General features: G+C 39.8%; 1 protein-coding gene across 1 annotated transcript in view; it reads left to right on the top strand.

Moving 5' to 3' along the window:
- tpd52.S (tumor protein D52 S homeolog) overlaps positions 1-19268 on the top strand; it is a 116055-nt gene that overhangs the window by 58894 nt on the left and 37893 nt on the right. The window contains exon 6 of the mRNA XM_041567247.1: positions 14334-14515. Coding sequence (XP_041423181.1) covers positions 14334-14515 — 182 coding nt within the window. The remainder of the gene's footprint in view (positions 1-14333; positions 14516-19268) is intronic.

Here is a 19268-nt window from a genome sequence, read left to right as displayed (position 1 = left end):
AAACTGAATATAAAAAAAAATCTGTTTGTTCTTTTGAGAAATGGATTTCAGTGCAGAATTCTGCTGGAGTAGCACTATTAACTGATGTGTTTTGAAAAAAAAACATGTTTTCTGATGACAGGATCCCTTTAACTTGTTCTTTACGTATTTTAGCTCACACTCATTTTCTTACTTACTTACACCTGTACTAACACATATACATATACATACACTTTCCAAGTGTGCACTTATACATATAATTTTACTTTGTCTTCACTATTTTTATATTACACACATTAATATAAAAAAAACATTTAATACATTTTTACTTAGCATTGGGAGTGCTCCCACAACCCCCCTTTGTATTTTATATAAAATATAGTTGTTCTTCTAAAGCAAACACACATGTTTTACCAGTGCAGGGCAACAGTACATTATATTATCCTTACTTTACACCACTTTTATTTATTGTTGTTCCTTTATGAGAACATTTCTCATTACTCCTGTAGCAGATCATCTCAAAACTCTCCCCAGTAAGGGCAATGACACATGAGGGGACTAGTTACCTGCAGCAAATCTCATCTTCTTTGGCCGACTAATCTCCTCCAAATGCTTTCCCACCAGTGATAAAGTGGAACTCCTGGTTTAAAACCTAATTCTCTTAAGGCATCTTTAGATGTTTTCGGAAAATCTAAGCACCACAGTGTTTTACCACCGGCAGTTCACTTTATTGCTGGTGGGAAAGCATTGAGGTAGATACATTTCCTCATGTGTCATTGACCTAATAGATAGAAAATCATTCTATTAAAGGAGAAGCAGTTTATTGCGAGTAGATTAGCCACAATAGTACAATCTATAACACTATTTATTCTGCAGAATGCTTTTCCATACCAGAGTAAACATCTCTAGAATCTCTGTTTGTTTAGGATAGCAGCTGCCATATTAGCTTGGTGTGACATCACTTCTTGCCTGAGTCTCTCCCTGCTTTCTCATAGCTCTGAGCTCAGATTACAGCAGGGGGGAGGAGCAAACGGAGCATGCTCAAGCCCTGCCCTGGAGGTTTAAACTGAAGGCAGGAAGTCTGATACAGAAGCCCATGTGTACACAATAGAAGGAATGAAATGCTGTGTTGTTTTTTTTTTTTTGACAGAGGACTCAGAGCAGCATTACTTTGAGGGCTGACAAAGAGGTGTCCATTTAAAATAGAACTAAACCCTAAAAGCAAATATTCGTAAAAATGCCTTATTTTATATACTGAATTTACTGCACCAGCCTAAAGTTTCAGAAGGTTGTTCACCTTCCAGACTCTCTTGTCAGTTCAACTATGTTCCGATTGTTTACCAAAAATTAAGACCTTTTTCAACTGCTTTTTAATTTTTTATTTGTTATTGTTTCCCCCCCCCCCCACAGATGCTGCTGAGAAATGTATCAAGTAAATGTAGCAAATTGTAACAGAATCTCCTCCTGGATCACTGAGCGGCCTCAATAAAACACTAGAGACTGGAACATTAAACTTTAATGGACAAGGAAAGGCAAAAAAATAAAATCCAATTTTTACTTTCTTTAATGAAAAAGAAACCTATCTCCAATATACTTTAATTAAAACGTGTACCGTTTTTATAAGAAACCTGACTGTATGCAGTGAAATTCTCCCTTCATTTACTGCTGTGGATAGGAATTTTCAGATGGTCCCTAACTGCTGAGCAGGGAAACAATCATACTTATGAACAGCAGGGGGAGCCCCCGCCTTACTTCCCAGCCATGCAGAACTCAAGCAGCTTTGTTTATGATGATCCCTAAGCAGCCCAGACCACACTGTGCATGTGCAGGGTCAGGCAGAGATGTTTAACAAAGTTACAAGATGGTGACCCCCTTTGGCCAACTTTGAAAGCATAAATTATTTGTTTGATTAGGCTTGTGGTGTAGTAAGTTCATGCTTATGTTTAGTATACAAAATACAGCATTTCTAGCCTTATTCTATTTTAGACTTTCCTTGTCCTTTAAGTTCCACAGAGTTGTGTACAAGAGTTCACCATCTTGGATTTTGTTAGGGATGGCGCTGACGCGCACATGCTCACTGTGGCCTGGGCAACTGTTGAGAAGCTGAGCTTAGCGGTTCTTTCAAATCCTCAAGCAGAAAATGAGCTTCATCAGTCCTATCAACTGATTCTACAGGACTGATTATTTAATGATGATGCCAATCCTAATTATATCTGAATTAATTACAAATAAGCTTTGTATTTTGACCTTTAAATTCTTTTTAAACAGTATATAGTGAGTTGCCCCCTAAGCCCAGGTTACTGTGAGAAACATATTGGCCAACTGATTTGTGGAGGAATGTTGACCGTATAACAACTAGGCAGGTTTGAATATCCAGTTGCATGGAGACCACCTAACAATGTTTAATGCGGTCCACTCCTGATTGATCTTATAGACCCCCTTATGATCTGATTGGTGGCCCCAGGGCCCAAACAATTGTATAAGGCAAATTTGGCCTACTTTGTGGGAAGCTGAATTGTGCAAAGAGCAGATCCTTCTGTAAAACATATGGGGGGAATTCAACAAATTGGAGGAAGCATATTTTTTATGTAAAAGTGTTGTTAAAACTGGTATAAATACAATATCCCTATTCAAAAACAGAAATCCACCAAAATACTGACTCAACCGCCACTTTTCATATTCTGTTGAAAGAACAGTTTAGAGACATTTAAAACAACAAAAAACATAGAAGAAAATGTAATTTTTAAAGACATTTACTCCCGATATTTTTAAAATGGAGTACAGCTTAGTGTAACCTTCCTGTTGTCCTCCACTCTGCATTGTTTCCTTCAGTTTATTTACCCCACTTTTAGGTGCAGTTTGGGGGGGACAGATAGAATTAGAATATTTCATGGGGATTAGCAGCCTATTGTCAGGGTACAAGCCATGTTTTCTCTGTAATCAGACATGAATAGCAATAGGTTTATAAACAATAAAAAAGGTTTATATTTTTATATATAAAAGTTGTTTATTGCCAACATAAAATAGGTGACAAAAACATGTATTTACCTAATATTTGCATTATTTTGAGGTTGTTTGCTAAAGGAATGAGGCAGTGTTAGCATTTTGAGCAGATAAATATATTATAGATCTTTAGTTAAAGGTGAAGTAAAGCCACCCTGGCAAATTTTAGTTTTTGTACCAGGACACAGTCTCCCCCCCCCCCCCATCATGCCCAAAAATATAGAGTGTTGGCCCCAATTTAAGCTGTGTCCCTTTTGTTTCCAGCACCCATCTTGCCAATCAGTCCATACACAGCGGAAAGCTAAACTGGCATCTTGGGCTATTGAACCGCAGAACCTCTGGACTTTATTTTGTGCATCTGATCTTGGGCTATTGCACATGTTCCTATGTGAGATAAATAATGGGAATGGATATGTGATAAAGTGTGTGTGTTCTGCCATATTGGCCTGTTAAAGGAGAAGTAAAACTAACTAAAGAAGTAGCTAGAAATGTTGTATATGATGTTTTGGGCTTCTGTACCAGCCCAAGGCAACCACAACCCTTTAGCAGTAAAGATCTGTGTCTCCAAAGATGTCCCAGTAGCTCCCCATCTTCTTTTCTGCTGATTCACTGCACATGCTCTGTGCTGCTGTCACTTAGGGACCTACTCACAATATACAGTACACATAGAAATATCACAATTTACAGTGGTGTGAAAAACTATTTGCCCCCTTCCTGATTTCTTATTCTTTTGCATGTTTGTCACACTTAAATGTTTCTGCTCATCAAAAACCGTTAACTATTAGTCAAAGATAACATAATTGAACACAAAATGCAGTTTTTAAATGAAGGTTTACGTTATTAAGGGAGAAAAAAAACTCCAAATCTACATGGGCCTGTGTGAAAAAGTGATTGCCCCCTTGTTAAAAAATAACTTAACTGTGGTTTATCACACCTGAGTTCAATTTCAAAGGTTATAAAGCCATTTCTAAAGCTTTGGGACTCCAGCGAACCACAGTGAGAGCCATTATCCACAAATGGCAAAAACATGGAACAGTGGTGAACCTTCCCAGGAGTGGCCGGCCGACCAAAATTACCCCAAGAGCGCAGAGACAACTCATCCGAGAGGCCACAAAAGACCCCAGGACAACATCTAAAGAACTGCAGGCCTCACTTGCCTCAATTAAGGTCAGTGTTCACGACTCCACCATAAGAAAGAGACTGGGCAAAAACGGCCTGCATGGCAGATTTCCAAGGCGCAAACCACTTTTAAGCAAAAAGAACATTAAGGCTCGTCTCAATTTTGCTAAAAAACATCTCAATGATTGCCAAGACTTTTGGGAAAATACCTTGTGGACCGACGAGACAAAAGTTGAACTTTTTGGAAGGTGCGCGTCCCGTTACATCTGGCGTAAAAGTAACACAGCATTTCAGAAAAAGAACATCATACCAACAGTAAAATATGGTGGTGGTAGTGTGATGGTCTGGGGTTGTTTTGCTGCTTCAGGACCTGGAAGACTTGCTGTGATAGATGGAACCATGAATTCTACTGTCTACCAAAAAATCCTGAAGGAGAATGTCCGGCCATCTGTTCGTCAACTCAAGCTGAAGCGATCTTGGGTGCTGCAGCAGGACAATGACCCAAAACACACCAGCAAATCCACCTCTGAATGGCTGAAGAAAAACAAAATGAAGACTTTGGAGTGGCCTAGTCAAAGTCCTGACCTGAATCCTATTGAGATGTTGTGGCATGACCTTAAAAAGGCGGTTCATGCTAGAAAACCCTCAAATAAAGCTGAATTACAACAATTCTGCAAAGATGAGTGGGTCAAAATTCCTCCAGAGCGCTGTAAAAGACTCGTTGCAAGTTATCGCAAACGCTTGATTGCAGTTATTGCTGCTAAGGGTGGCCCAACCAGTTATTAGGTTCAGGGGGCAATTACTTTTTCACACAGGTTTGGATTTCTTTTCTCCCTAAATAATAAAAACCCATTTAAAACCCTCATTTAAAAACTGCATTTTGTGTTTACTTGTGTTATCTTTGACTAATAGTTAAATGTGTTTGATGATCAGAAACATTTTGTGTGACAAACATGCAAAAGAATAAGAAATCAGGAAGGGGGCAAATAGTTTTTCACACCACTGTAAGGCTAATTAGTAATTAATACAGATAATTACTACATGGCAGCAAAGTGGCAGGGAATCTCTTCTGAAGGGCACAATCATTAGTGTGAGGTAAATGTACAGCTGAGAGGCACCTGATAGACTGACCGGTTTAGGAAGAGCTAAAGACAATTTCAGAAAAAATGTTGTGTAGAAGACAAAATGTGAAAAGTATTCTGTTTAAAAGGCAAATTTACAGAAATTGTGAATATGGAGGGAAATCTGACAATTTTATGTCCACTTTTATTTTTTCTTCATATCACCCCTTTTGTGAATCCCCCCCCCATGGAGTTAAATACACGAATATATGTTAAGGGCATCTAATTTAACATTTTCTATTAATCTTTTCCCATATGATTTGAGTGAGTTCAGACACGCTGGATGTCGGGCTTACATACACTAAACCTCCGGCTGCAACTATTTGCCATAGACTTGTACACATTTTCCAGGTGTTATTCGAATAAAGACCAGATTACCGAAAGACATTTTGCTTTTGATGGGAAAATAGTACAATATATTAGACAGAATTTAAGCCTCTATTTAAAACTTAGGCTGGATAAAAAGATGCATCATTCGCTTTTTTGTAAATATTCTCTATTCAACCCACATGGGGGAGCCACATGGTAACAAATGAGACTATGTGTATTTGTGTATGGCATCACAGCTAGATATGATGAGGTCCCCAAGGCTGCACATGAGTTTAAACTGTAATCATTTAGCAGGAATGTCAGACAATTTTAGATGCAGCAACATTTCAGTTGGTCTTCATTTTTTAAAAGTTTTTCAATTATTTGCCGCCTTCTTCCTACTTTTTCCAGTTTTGAAATGGGGGATCGCTGACCCCATCAAAAAAAAAAATACAGTGTAAGACTACACATTGTTATTGCTACTTTTTTATTTCACCTCTTTCTATTCAGGCCTCTCCTATTCATATTCCCATCTCTTATTCTTATCAGGGCATGGTTGCAAGGGGAATGTGGACCCTAGCAACCAGAATGATGACATTGTAAAATGGAGATCTGCTGAATAAAAGGCTAAATAACTCAAAAACCAAAATAAAAAATGTCAGAATGTGACTCTCTGCATCATACAGCATGTTTAAGTGGATTTTTTAAATAGTCGCATTCCCCTCTCCCAGATGGCGTATTTTTATGTGGAAATACCTGCTGTAAAGGCAATAATTTCTTCTTGTAACTTTTCTCTTCATTAGGAGATTGCGTTTGTCATTTTTAACCGGATCGCGTAATTGTGTGTGTTCTTTCCATTCATCTGTGCGTGGAGGGCGGGCAGGTTTAGCCGTGCTGGTTCTTGAGACTCAAGCTCCAGGGGAGGAAAGCGCGTTTGCGAAGCATCGGATGTGCACATGCAGCTAAATGAAAGAATACCTATTGTGCATAATCGGCAATCTTGGTCTTAAGACCAGTGCAATGATTTTTGGGTAAAGTCATTGCTATACTTGGCAGATTTTGGAAATGATTGGCTAAGGATCTTTTAAAAGGAGCCATGCTTCAGCCAACTTACTGCACTGTTAAGCTGGCCATAGACTCAAAGATTCGCTCGTTTGGCGACATCGCCAAACGAGCGGATCGTTCCCCAATCTGCCACTAAAGGCATGGCTATATCGGGGGTAAAACCAAACGGCCGAACGATCTAATTACGATGCGCCGAGGTGCTCCGACGGGTCGGTCGGTTAAAAATCAAACCTTCCCGATCAATACCGTGGCCAGATATCGATCGGGAAGACCTGTCGGAAGCCCCCATACACAGGCAGATAAGCTGTCAAATTGGTCCAAACGACCGATATCGGCAGCTTTATCTGCCCGTGTATGGCCACCTTCAGCCTGCGTTAGGATGCCTTTCCCTACACCCATTATTGTGTTTAGCCTTTCCTTGTCCTTTAAGTCAAAGGTGAACTACCCCTTTAGGAAACCTCAGTTATATAATCAATCCTCTCGTCTATGGAGTTTCATAGAAATCATTTTGGATGAATTCGTATGAAATTGTGCTCTTCTCTTTAATGCCATGGGCACACATACATTTAACTGCGGCGGTTCACGATACATTTTTTTTTAAAAGCCGTAAATACGCTAGTGGATGTGTCATAGCCTTAACTTGAAACTGATATACAGCGGTCAGATTTTTTTAAAAACCGCGGTTAAACGTGTGTGTCCATAGCCTAAAGGGGACCTGTTACGAAAAACTGTATAATAAGTTATTTTCAAATTAAACTTAAGTTTTTATTAAAGCATTCATAACTGTTGTAAACTAATTTAAAAATCTCAGCTGTCAATCAAATATTGTCTGCCCCTACTCTATGCCTTAGGCATAGAGGCAGGGCAAGCAATTAGTTTCACTTTCCATTTAGCACTTACTATATGTCTCTGCTCTCCCCACATTCCCCCCTCTCTCTTTACCATTTAATTGTGTAGCCAGTGCATGGGGATGGGCATCAGGTCCCCCATTCTGGTGCACAGGTTTTGAGATGATGTAAGGCTTGTCTTAATAACCGTATCCACAAAATGGCTCCTGCCTGCTTGCTATTATTCCCAGACAAAAGTAAACAAGATACAAATAATTTATATAGTGTAAATAAAAGTTATAAACTAGGATTTTGAATAATTTTTTTGGGTGATGGGTTCCATATTCCGCCTCCCAAACCAGAGCTAATGATCATTTATTGGACCCACTCTGTACTATTGTAAGCCCATGAGTTTTGCCTTTATATTTACTAAATCTCTTACCCAGATACCTAATGGGCTAAAGAAACACTGAGCACCTACCATACAATCATAGTGCAGAAATGTGCATTCAATTTGGCAAATGAGATGCATTAAGAGACTGGACAGGCTTCTCCAATTTTCACTGTCCTAATTCCGGTATACATGCACCCCTTTTTGCCTTTTTGTGGTCACACCAAAAGAGCGTCGGACAAAGAGAACAGTTAGACAGAACAGAGGTGTTCAATGTAGAATGGCCGAGGAAGTGAGATAGGGTTGTAGGCAGGAGACAGGGTTCTGTAGTTCAGGTGAATGGTTGGAGAAGGTGGCTAGAATCCACATTGCAGAACCAGCCAGTCACAGGAAAAATCATGTCTTTGGTCTACTGAATGGTTCCAGCAAATCTAGGTAAGCAGGATCCAACAAAGGTGCTGGCAGCATGGCCATTTTCCATACACAGCTAGGGGCGAATTAATGTAAAGGCTACCCTAGGGTAGTGATCGGGGCCCATCTAGCTTTTTATTATTAATATTATTTCTATTTTCTTCTAATATTTTTATGTGTGCAGCTGGGTCTGGTTGTGTGCACCTGGGAGAAGAAGGCAGGCAAGGTAAATGCATGCCCCCAGATGTGTGACGTCTCTGTGTACATTAGACCTCTTTTGGTGGTAACTTATGACATCAGAATGTCAGCTTGGTTCAGCTATTCCCTTCATGTAAATGCAAACATCTTATTATGAAACATTATCTGATGCTACGAAGTGAATCGGAGCAGGGACAGACAGATATAAGTAGCCATTGCCAATTTCAGTACTAGGATTCTGGGAGCTTACGTTGGCTGGAGTTCTGTCTTTTTATTAGTTATATAAATGTAAATGTTGATTCTGGATTGTATTGATGTTATTGGAGTCAGACTTCAAACAACTGGGCAAATCTATTATGCTTCCCTTTTTTCCATGATCTGTTCCACCATGAGTCGAGAGTGCTAGCATGTCTTGGGTGAAGCTGTGTACTTTCCTAATCCCCGTTGCCTTCTGAGCAATATTATTTCTGTATTCTATCCATAAAGCATTAATATTGTTCTGCAGAGCAGAAGAGGCAAATTGGCAATATAAACATTGTGACATGATTCAGGGAAAGTGTCTGGAAAGTGCCTTTTGTGCAGCTCGCTGGAGCCAGCTGTATTGTTTGTGGTCATGCTTCACGGAGAAGGCACTTTAGGCCGTTGTGTTAGGAAATAGTGGCAGCGTTTATGGAGTGTTAAAAGAAAGCTGCTGAAAATAATTGATGTAAAGCGAGAACCTGAAAAAGGAAAGAGACTATTTTCTAAATGTAGTTATATTATTATGAGTGACATCAGACTGATTTTATACTTTTGTTTATTGTGTAGTGATTCCCTGAGAGTTGTTCCTCCTGAAATCATTGGCCTGTCAGGGTGGATTTTATTCACTATGAAAAACTCTTTATTAACTGAAAAGGTGTGACAACACACCATGCTACTAGGGATGCACCAAATCCACTATTTAATAGGGATGCACCTAATACAAGATTTGTTTCCGTATTTAGCCAGGGTTTGGCCATTTTCAGCAGGATTCAGGTTCGGGCTTTAAATTCTTTAAATCATGTGACTTTTTCAGGGTTTTTAGCCACGTTGCTTTTTCCCTCCCCGTCGCTCATTTGCATATGCAAATTAGGGTTTGGATTCAGTTCGGTATTCAGCCAAATCTTTCACAAAGGATTCGGGGGTTCGGCCGAATCCAAAATAGTGGATTCGGTGCATCCCTGCAATTTAGTGATTCGTCCAAATCCTGAAATTAATCTGAATCCCCATTTGCAAATTGGGATTCAGATTAGGTTCAGGATTTGGACAAATCTTTTGTGAAGGGTTACGGCGAAATCCCAAAATAGTTAATAATAATTTGGTGCTTCTCTAGTTACATGGTGAACCATGAGGCAAAAACATTTTTTTTACTTCCTTTTTTGTATGACAAATGTTTGGTCAGTTATTTGAATTCAGCTGAATCCTGGATTCTGTGCATCATATGAGGACACCATCTAGGTGCCAAGTCATTCTGGCTGTAAAATGCTTTTGTGAGTTTGTTCAAACTAATTGCATTAAAAGTGCTTGAATACAAGAATAAAGTCAACATTTACTTCATTGATTACTGCAATGCTTTTATGCCCCCAAATAAAATGAGTATATGTGAGCATCTCTTTATTTTTAAGAGAATCCTATACTGCACAGAATTGGACAGCTATGAGAGAAGATGGAGAAACAGAATGGTTCCAGATTGGCAAAGGACTTACAAAGGGATGCATACTATCACTTATTTAACCTGTACATTGAACATATCTTGAGAGGTAAAATTGGAGTATGATCATCAGTTAATACAGGTTGTTAAAGGAAACATCGATCTTATTCAATATATTGATGATCCTGCACTCGGCTGAAAATTAGAAAAATCTGAAACCCTTTTTTAAAGAGAAGATGAGACTACAGCTGTATAGAGTAAGAGTTGATGGTGATGACATAGGAGTGTTAGGCAGCCTTTGCCTCCTTGGCTCAACTATTCAGAACAAAGGATCCGCCTGTCAAGGGATACAACACCGTCTGGCATTTGGTGGAAGTGGTTGATAGACCTGGAAAAGATCTGTATTCATGTGTTTATTAAACAAAGATGAGAATTGTACAGGCTGTTATGGAATTTTCTTTTACTCGTTATGGGCATGAAAGCTCCATTTAAAACCATGACAACTCCAACCAATTAAATTTTTTCTGAAATGAGCCTGCACATTCCACATAGGGGGCTACTAACTGGCCAATCACGGCCCTTATTTGGCACCCCAGGAAAATTTTTTCATGCTTGTGTTGCTCTCCAACTCCTTTTACTTCTGAATGTTGCTTACGGGTTCTAAAGGTTGGTGATCCCTGCTCTATGTGGACTGACAGCCTACAGGAGGTTCAGTTTGGCAGTACAACTGTTTTTTATGCAACCAAAACTTTCCTGCTAGCCAGGAATTCAAAAATGAGCACTGGCTTTGAGGCCACTGGGAGCAACATCCAAGGTTGGTGAGCAACATGTTGTTCACTAGCCACTGGTTGGGGATCACTGCCCTAGCGTGTTGCCTACTGTCTTGATACAAACTTATGGAAAAAGTGCCATTGAACCAAACTGTCTTTGCAACTCTAGTGACAAGGAATGAGTTAAAATAACTCAGATTTTTCAATCCGTTGCTGTGCTCAGTGTTGCTCTTTTGAGAGGAGCTACATTTCATGTTACTAATGAGCCCTGTGGAACAAGTAGTTTTATGGACTATGGTGACAGGCCATCTGATATGGGGGCATGAGACGCTTTCTCTCCAGTCTCCATGGTAATAGAGTTCTCATTGTCCTTGCTCCACTGCGTTGCGCTGGAGACGTTTCTATAAAAAAGACGAGAAGCAGGTTCCACTTAGGGATCTTCAGCCCTGACAAGTGTCACCAAGGATATAATATGGATTAATGTGGCTGCTGATTCTACAGCTCTGGTTTATATAGATTGTCGGAATGCTTCAGACCCTCGTTTGGAATCGTTATTCTGTTACTTGTGACTTTAGGGCTCCTTTAGCAGGAATCATTCTTTATTTCATATTAATATGTAGGAAGCAATTCTTGTGAGCTCTCTCTATTTCTTGCTGTCAGTTTATAGCCTGCCATCCCAATATATCTTTGCTGTTCCGCACCATCACACTGCCAATAATCATAACCCCCTAATTGCCTGTTCATGTCTATAATTCTTTTCTTGACAATCTTTAATCTTAATATAATTTGAACAAAGACTAATCTAATTACAGATAATTTACCTTATTACAACAATAAAAGTTGAGTGACCCACAACCCTACCTCAACAGATTCACCCCTTAAAGGTGAAGGAAAGCTACCAAAGCGGTTTATTGGCAATAGATTAGCCACAATAGTGAAAACTACAACAATATATTAATTCTGCAGAATGCTTTACCATACCTGAGTAAACGGCTCTAGAAGCTCTCTTTTTGTTTAGGATACAGCTGCAGTATAAGCTTGGTGTGACTTCACTTCCTGCCTGAGTCCCTCCCTGCTCACTCACAGCTCTGGGCTCGGATTACAGCAGGGAGGGTAGGATGCAGGGGTAGAGGAGCAAACTGAGCATGCTCAAGCCCTAGCCCTGGAGATTTAAGCTGAAAAAAGGAAGTCTGATACAGAAGTCTATGGGGCACATTTACTGTTGGTCGAATATCGAGGGTTAATTAAGTAAAATCCTTCGACATCGAAGTCGAAAGATTTACCACAATTCGTTCGAACGATCGTAGGAAAAATCGTTCAATCGAACGATTAAATCCTTCGAATGGAATGATATTAATCCATCAAATCGAACGATTTTCCTTCGATCAAAAAAAGCTAGGAAAGCGTATGGGGACCTTCCCCATAGGCTAACATTGTACCTCGGTAGGTTTTAGGTGGCGAAGTAGGTGGTCAAAGTTTTTTTTTTTTTTATATAGGGACAGTACTTCGACTATCGAATGGTCGAATAGTCGAACGATTTTTAGTTCGAATCGAACTTTCGAAATTCAATGTTTTTTTTCCTTCTAATCCTTCACTCGAGCTAAGTAAATGTGCCCCTAAGTGTACACAATAGAAGGAAAGAAATATGGTGTTCCTTTTGACAGAGGACTCAGAGCAGCATTACATTGAGGGTTTACTGGTGTATTTATATAGACCTTTCTAATAAAGCTTACTTATTTTTAGCCTTTGCTTCTCCTTTAAAGAGTAGGTTCACCTTAAGTTTTAGTATGTAATAGAATGGCTAATTCTGAGCAACTTTTCCATTGATTTTAATTATTTATTCTCTATAGTTTTAGAATTATTTGCATTCTCTTAAGACTCTTTCCAGCATTCAAATGGGTGTCGCTGACCCCATCTAAAAACAAATGCTTTATTTTTTTTATTTTTTTTAATTTTTTTTATTTTTTATCTTTCTAGTAAGGTCCTTTACTATTCATATTACAGTGTTTTGTTCAATTCAATGCATGGTTGCTAGGGTAATTTGGACCCTTGCTACCAGATAATGTTTATAATGCAAATTAAAGAGCTGCTGAAAAATAAGCTCAATAACGCAAAAACCTTAAAAAATAAAAAATGAAAACCAATTGCAAATTGTCTCAGAATATCAACCTCAGCGTCATACTAAAAGTTAACTTAAAGGTGAACAACCCCTTTAAAGGAATGAGAGAAATGGGAGCTCTCCGACGGCTCCCTATGAATCTCACCACTTGGCAACTGTAAATATAACTGTAAATATATTGCAGCGAGCGTTATCTAATATGTGGAACGTGGGCTTAATTCACAAGCTAATGGCTTCCTGAGATTCACAGTGAATGTCTAAATAGAACAGTTTCTCCTATATCTCAAGTTTAGAGATGTATAAAGCTATTGTTGTAATTGTTGCTATGGTACAGATTTTTTTCCTCGAAAAAGTCATGGAAACAAAAATAATTGTCTTGCCACCTCAACCTTGTCTAATGTGTGTCTTAGAAGAACATCCCTTGTAACTCTGACGTATAGTAATGAGAATTCTTTGCGTGGTGCCTTTTTGCCATGGGGTCATGTCTTACAAGCTGCTCCCCCTATTACAGGCCAACACAGGCTCCCAGGGACAAAAGGTACATGGTACCTACAGTGATCAGAAGGAATACAATTATTATGGTGAAGTAGGACATAAGGGATTGGCCACTCAGTGAGGAAAGACAAAATAAACATTGATTTTATTGAAGGAAGTCTAGAAGGGAGAGGCTGTTAATAATGACAAATGGCAAGTACCGTATATACTCGATTATAAGCCGTCCCAAGTATAAGCCAAGGTTCCTAATTTTACCTCCAAAAACTGGGAAAGCTTATTGACTCGAGTATAAGCCGAGGGTGAGAAATGCAGCAGCTTCTGGTAAGTTTCAATCAAAAAATTGAGGGTTTCTGCTCCCATTGGAGGTGCCGGCGTCTCGTTTTTGGATGCCGGCGACCATTCTTGGACGCCTGCGAATATTCTTGGAGACTATTCTTCGACGCCGGCGACTATTCTTCGACGCGGCGACTATTCTTGGACGCGGCGACTATTCTTGGACGCGGCGACTATTCTTGGACGCTGGCGACTATTCTTAGATGCCGGCGACCGTTTTTGCGCTTCACCCGAGTATAAGCCGAGGTAGAGTTTTTCAGCATATTTTGGGGGCTGAAAAACTCGGCTTATACTCGAGTATATACGGTACATACATGTATTGTTTGAGAGGATGATCAGAAAGGAGATTTTAGGGAATAGGGGCAGGAAGAAGAATAGGCTGCTTGGTCTGTGCGGGCTTACAAATTGTCCTCCAACATAATATTCTGTAGTGCCCTCCTCCTTTTTAGAATGTATAAACGAAATATTCCCTATGCAAGGCTATTGGACAGGTTCTGACGCTGTACTTTTATTTCTTTTTCTAGGAGCTCTTTAAGGGCACGGAATCATTTGCCTCGTTGTTGCGCCGCTCCCCGCTGGTACAGATGGGCCCTTCCAAAGATAAAATAGCCATCGGTAAGATTTTCCACATCGTCGGAGATGATCTCTACGTCGACTTCGGCGGAAAGTTTCACTGCGTTTGCAAAAGACCGGAGCAAGATGGAGAGTGAGTGAGACATCCATTCTCTCTCTTTTGTGCAGCCTGGTTATTGCTTTTGTATATTTTGTTTTGAAAATAGTACGTGTGTGCAAGGCCTTACTTTGGCCTCTCTTCACACAACTGCAGTGTATACATATACCTTCTCTCATCTGCCATTACTTTTTTATATATTTGTGCCTGCCCCAAATCTTTTTCATGGTTATGCTGTGTATGGTTTGGAAGAGGATGTGTTAAGGTTGGGGTTGATCAAATTTTTGTTTTCTGGCACATCACTATTGCCACGCTACTACACTGTTAAAGTTTGATACATTAGTTGATCTATATCTCAGCAACGCAAGAGAATCCCCAGCAACTAATGGATCAGTTGTATCCATTGCTCAGTCTCCGGGGAGCATGCTCAGTAGGGGCTTGCATCAACTAATGATTCAACCTGTAACAGTTTAGACAGTAATTGATCCAGCCCATTCACTGAGGTGCTGCAAGGGAAACTAAACTGTTTAAAGTTAAATCTTAGAATAATGTTACAAATCCATATTCATTTAAAAAAAGCAAAAAAAAAATGAAAAAAAATATTAATTTACATTTGAAAATGTATATTTTATAAAGGCGGTGTGTCCCTTTACTTGCAATTAAAAAAAGATAAGAGTTATCAGGGGCCTTCCAGAAACCGTTTAATAACCCCAGGCTCTCTCTGGTGAGAAATGGCTATTGGACCTTTGCATAAATAAGTGTTTCTCATAGAGCTGAATATTTTCTGCTGGTCTTCATATATTAGAATGGGCCTCTGTTCAAGTTGAGAACATGGTCATAATCCTCCTTATTGCACAGGTTCCTAATTTTTGGGTCTCCCTTTAAAGGGGATGTAAAGGCAAAAAAATAAAATCCCATTTTTACTTTCTTTAATGAAAAAGAAACCGATATACAATAAATTAAAAAATGTCTACTGTTTTTATAAGAAACCTGGCTGTATGCAGTGAAATTCTTCATTTTACTTGCTCTGACTGCTGCAGATCAGAAACTTCAGATGGTCCCTAACTACTCTGCAGGGAAACAATCATACTTTCAAACAGCAGGGGGCAACACCTCACCTTACTTCCCAGCCATGCAGAACTCGAAGCAGATTTGTTTGTTTCCCTGTACAGAAACTGTGTAGAGATTAGTATTGGATTTTATTTTTGTCTTTACATCCCCTTTACTGTTTCCGCCTCCAGCTGCAGGGACAAAGATAATGGAGACAGATTTAAATGGATAAACTGGGATTCTCATTGACGGATTAGTTTGCTGCAGCCACTGGTTTGTACTAAACAATAAAAAAAATTATAAAATCCACATTAGATTACATGACAACACAGGACCCAGTGCAGTCTGCATATTCTGATTATTAATCAGTCTTGCTGTATCGGCTTCTGGCAGATATTATTTGACTTGTGCTGTTTTGATAATTTATGACAATCCATAAGCCTCTCAACAGCAGCCCAGACCTCACTGAGCATGTGCATGGTCTTGGTCTTGCAAAGATGTTTATCAAAGTTACAAGATGGTGAGCCCCTGTGGCCAACTTTGAAAGCATAAATCATTTGTTTTATTAGGCTTGTGGTGCAGTAAGTTCATGTTCATGCTTAGTATACAAAATACAGCATTTCTAGCATTATTCTATTTTAGACTTTAGTTCCCCTTTAATAGTTAACTGCTCTTTGGGGGAAAAAAAGGGAATTTTAGCATAGGGGTCCAGCTCACAGCTATCAAACTGTTTGCACAATTACTTGGCTTCTTATTCAGTGCTGAGAGATGTCTTTAAACTTACTGGCACCACCGCCATCTCTCACATGCTCATCTGTCAGGTTTCTCACTCATGCAGTCAGGCAATTGTGTACTTGAAGACATATCTCTATGTTTGTGTATCTCATGTTCACACAGTAACACTCAAAGGAAGAACTCAGTGACACACTGGGTGTCTAGTCACCCACACTTTAACGTCTAATATACTTCCTCCATTGACGTACATTGAAATGAAACCAAATAAACTTGCAGAATCGATAACTCGATTTAATAATTTGACTGCCTTACCCACAGTGTTTTCAGTAATGTGTTTAGGGTAGGGATACACCAAATACCTAATTTTGGGATTCAGGTGAAGTTAAGTTGTGATGAAAAGCTATGCGATATTAAGGATTTGGATTTGATACGGCCGGCTGCTTGGATTTGGCCGAATCCTGCTGAAAAAGGATGAATTCTGGATTTGGTGCATCCATAGTTTTAGTTAGGTAATTCTTGGTAGACTATGGTGTTGCTTGGGGGAAATGCTGAGTTTCAGTGGGGTGTGTGTGATGGATATGGTGCAATTGCCCTCTTTGGCATGGCAGCTCAGTTGGAAGGCCTATATTTGAGTATGTTGTGTGATTGTGGGAAATAACATTTTTCTGGTCGTTTGAACACTCTCACAGACGGCAGTTGCTGCACGTGCACTGTCATGTGGTGCTTTTGTGCCGTGTTCCATGTTGAGTCCAAGACAAAGAGAAACTGGTTATACAGCAGTCAGCGGTCTAATCTCTGCAGGTATGCTTGTCTTAATGTGCGTGACATATTTATTCTCAAAATTAATTTCCTTGGACAACCTGCTGACCGTTTACCTAAAACGGTTATTTATTTTTTTTACTTTTTTCTGTTGCCTTGATTGGAGACTACCAGTAAATTGCATAAAGTCTCTACATGCAAAAGCCATTTCATCACTATTGTAGACTTTTTTTTTTTTTTAAATTCTACAGTAGGAAAAGCTTCTATTCCTGACGATACAGATGTATTTAGTAATGTGTATCCATTTGTGACCTCAGTATCAGTAGGGGACACTGGGTAAATGGTGCATTAAAGAATCCATGCAGTGTTTGTGTTCCTATTTAGATAAAGAGAAGCACAGTATTGGAACCATATTCTTGTAGCCTCATTGCAGTGAAAAGTATTGCCTACTGGTTTGATTGCAAGCTCATGGTTTGATTGCAAGCTCAGGTGCCTACTATATAGGCATGCTTCAGGGCAAGTGTCTTACAGCATGCTTCACGTCTATATTGCTCAGGCTTGTAAAATAGAATAAGGAATCCTGTATAGCTATAGATTAGAGACTTACATTTTTAGCGTAATACCTTTATCGCCAGGTATTTGCCTCATCACTTTAGCCCCCCACCCTTAAATACATTCATATATTAAATATACAGGTTTCAGGGCTAAAAATAAACCACACAATTTCATATTTTTGTATTTTGATCAAAATCATACTTTTTTTTAGCCTTCCACTCCAAGCAATGCCCTTTTTGACATACCAGTACTCTTCAGCATCTGGTTGTGACTTGTGTCTTGGAAGCGCATCCTCCTCTTTGCTTCTGCAGATTAAGGGATGGTCAGGGGTAAGGTTGCCACCTGGCGGTATTTCACCGGCCTAGCCGGGAAAATTCCAGCCGGGGCCGGTTTTACAAATTTTACTGGCAATTTAGTTGCCGGTAAATTTGTGGTCACCGGTCAAACTGCTCCTGGCCTGCCTCGGATGCACCCCCAGCCCACCGCTTTCTTCTCTTCCTAGCTACAATACTTACCGTTTTCACGATTCACGACTAGGGTTGCCACCTTGCCAGTATTTTACCGGCCTGACCGGTAAAAATTATGGTTGATCCCAATGTTATTAATAGGGAAAAAGATAAATATATAGGAAGGCCGGTATTTTTTTCCAGAAAAGGTGGCAACCCTATTCACGACTCTGGTCCGCCTCTGTGACATCATGACCTCGCCCCTGGGACATCAGAACTCCACCCATTTACATCACGATCCTCCACCTCGTGGACCCGCCCCCTTCCCTGGCCGGTAAAGCTTTCTCAAAAAAGTGGCAACCCTAGGGTCAGTAATGACAAACGTACTTCCTTGTGTCATCCAGTAACCCGTGCGATAATCCAAAATCTCTGTAACACTCTGATACGTTTTTTGTGAATGCAAAGTTGATTTTATTGGCTCAAAAGGTAGACACCAATTCATGGTAACATTTCTGGCCACACTGGCCCTTTACCAAGCCTAAATTTACACACTAAGAACTGTGTTAAATATTTAAACAAGCTGGTGGAGAAACAATAGGAGGTGGAGGGGGATAGATAAATCTCCTCTTCTTTGGGGTGACTAATCTCCCGAACTGCCTCCCCTGCCTTCCCAACGGCTAAAATGTAAATTGCCGGAGGGATGGCACTCTGAGTGATTCGTTTTCCGAAGTCGATCGAAGTTTCCTCATCAGGCAACTTCGGAAAACGAATCGCCATCCCGCCGGCGATGTAAAGTACGTGTGCTGCATGCTATATCCATTTTCTCTATCTAGGACATTCCAGGTTATGCAGATAGTAGTACCAGCACTCAGATTGTTCATTCAGTAACCTTAAACAAAAAAAAAATCACGTCGGTACTAGTGATGAGTCTACATACCTACTGGTAAATAAACATTGTCGGGGTATAATCTTTATTTAAGACCCTAAGCCACACAGTATCTGTGAATCCATTGCATTTCCAGTTTGTGTAGTGATAATAATCCGTTGCCTCCTCTCCTTGGTATTGGGACTGAGTCAATTACTTGAAATTTCAATTGACTCCCAGAGTGCTCTGCTGCTTGGAAGTGACCAGGTACCAGAAAAGAGGATTGTCCCTTACGGATGGTGGATTTGTGTTTTGATATATGGTCCTTAATTTTCTGAGTTGTTTCTCCTACATATAACAGTCCATAAAGGTACTTTAG

Source organism: Xenopus laevis, chromosome 6S (assembly GCF_017654675.1).
Source record: "Xenopus laevis strain J_2021 chromosome 6S, Xenopus_laevis_v10.1, whole genome shotgun sequence".
Classification (NCBI taxonomy): domain Eukaryota; kingdom Metazoa; phylum Chordata; class Amphibia; order Anura; family Pipidae; genus Xenopus; species Xenopus laevis.
This window is presented reverse-complemented; position numbering and strand designations above follow the sequence as displayed.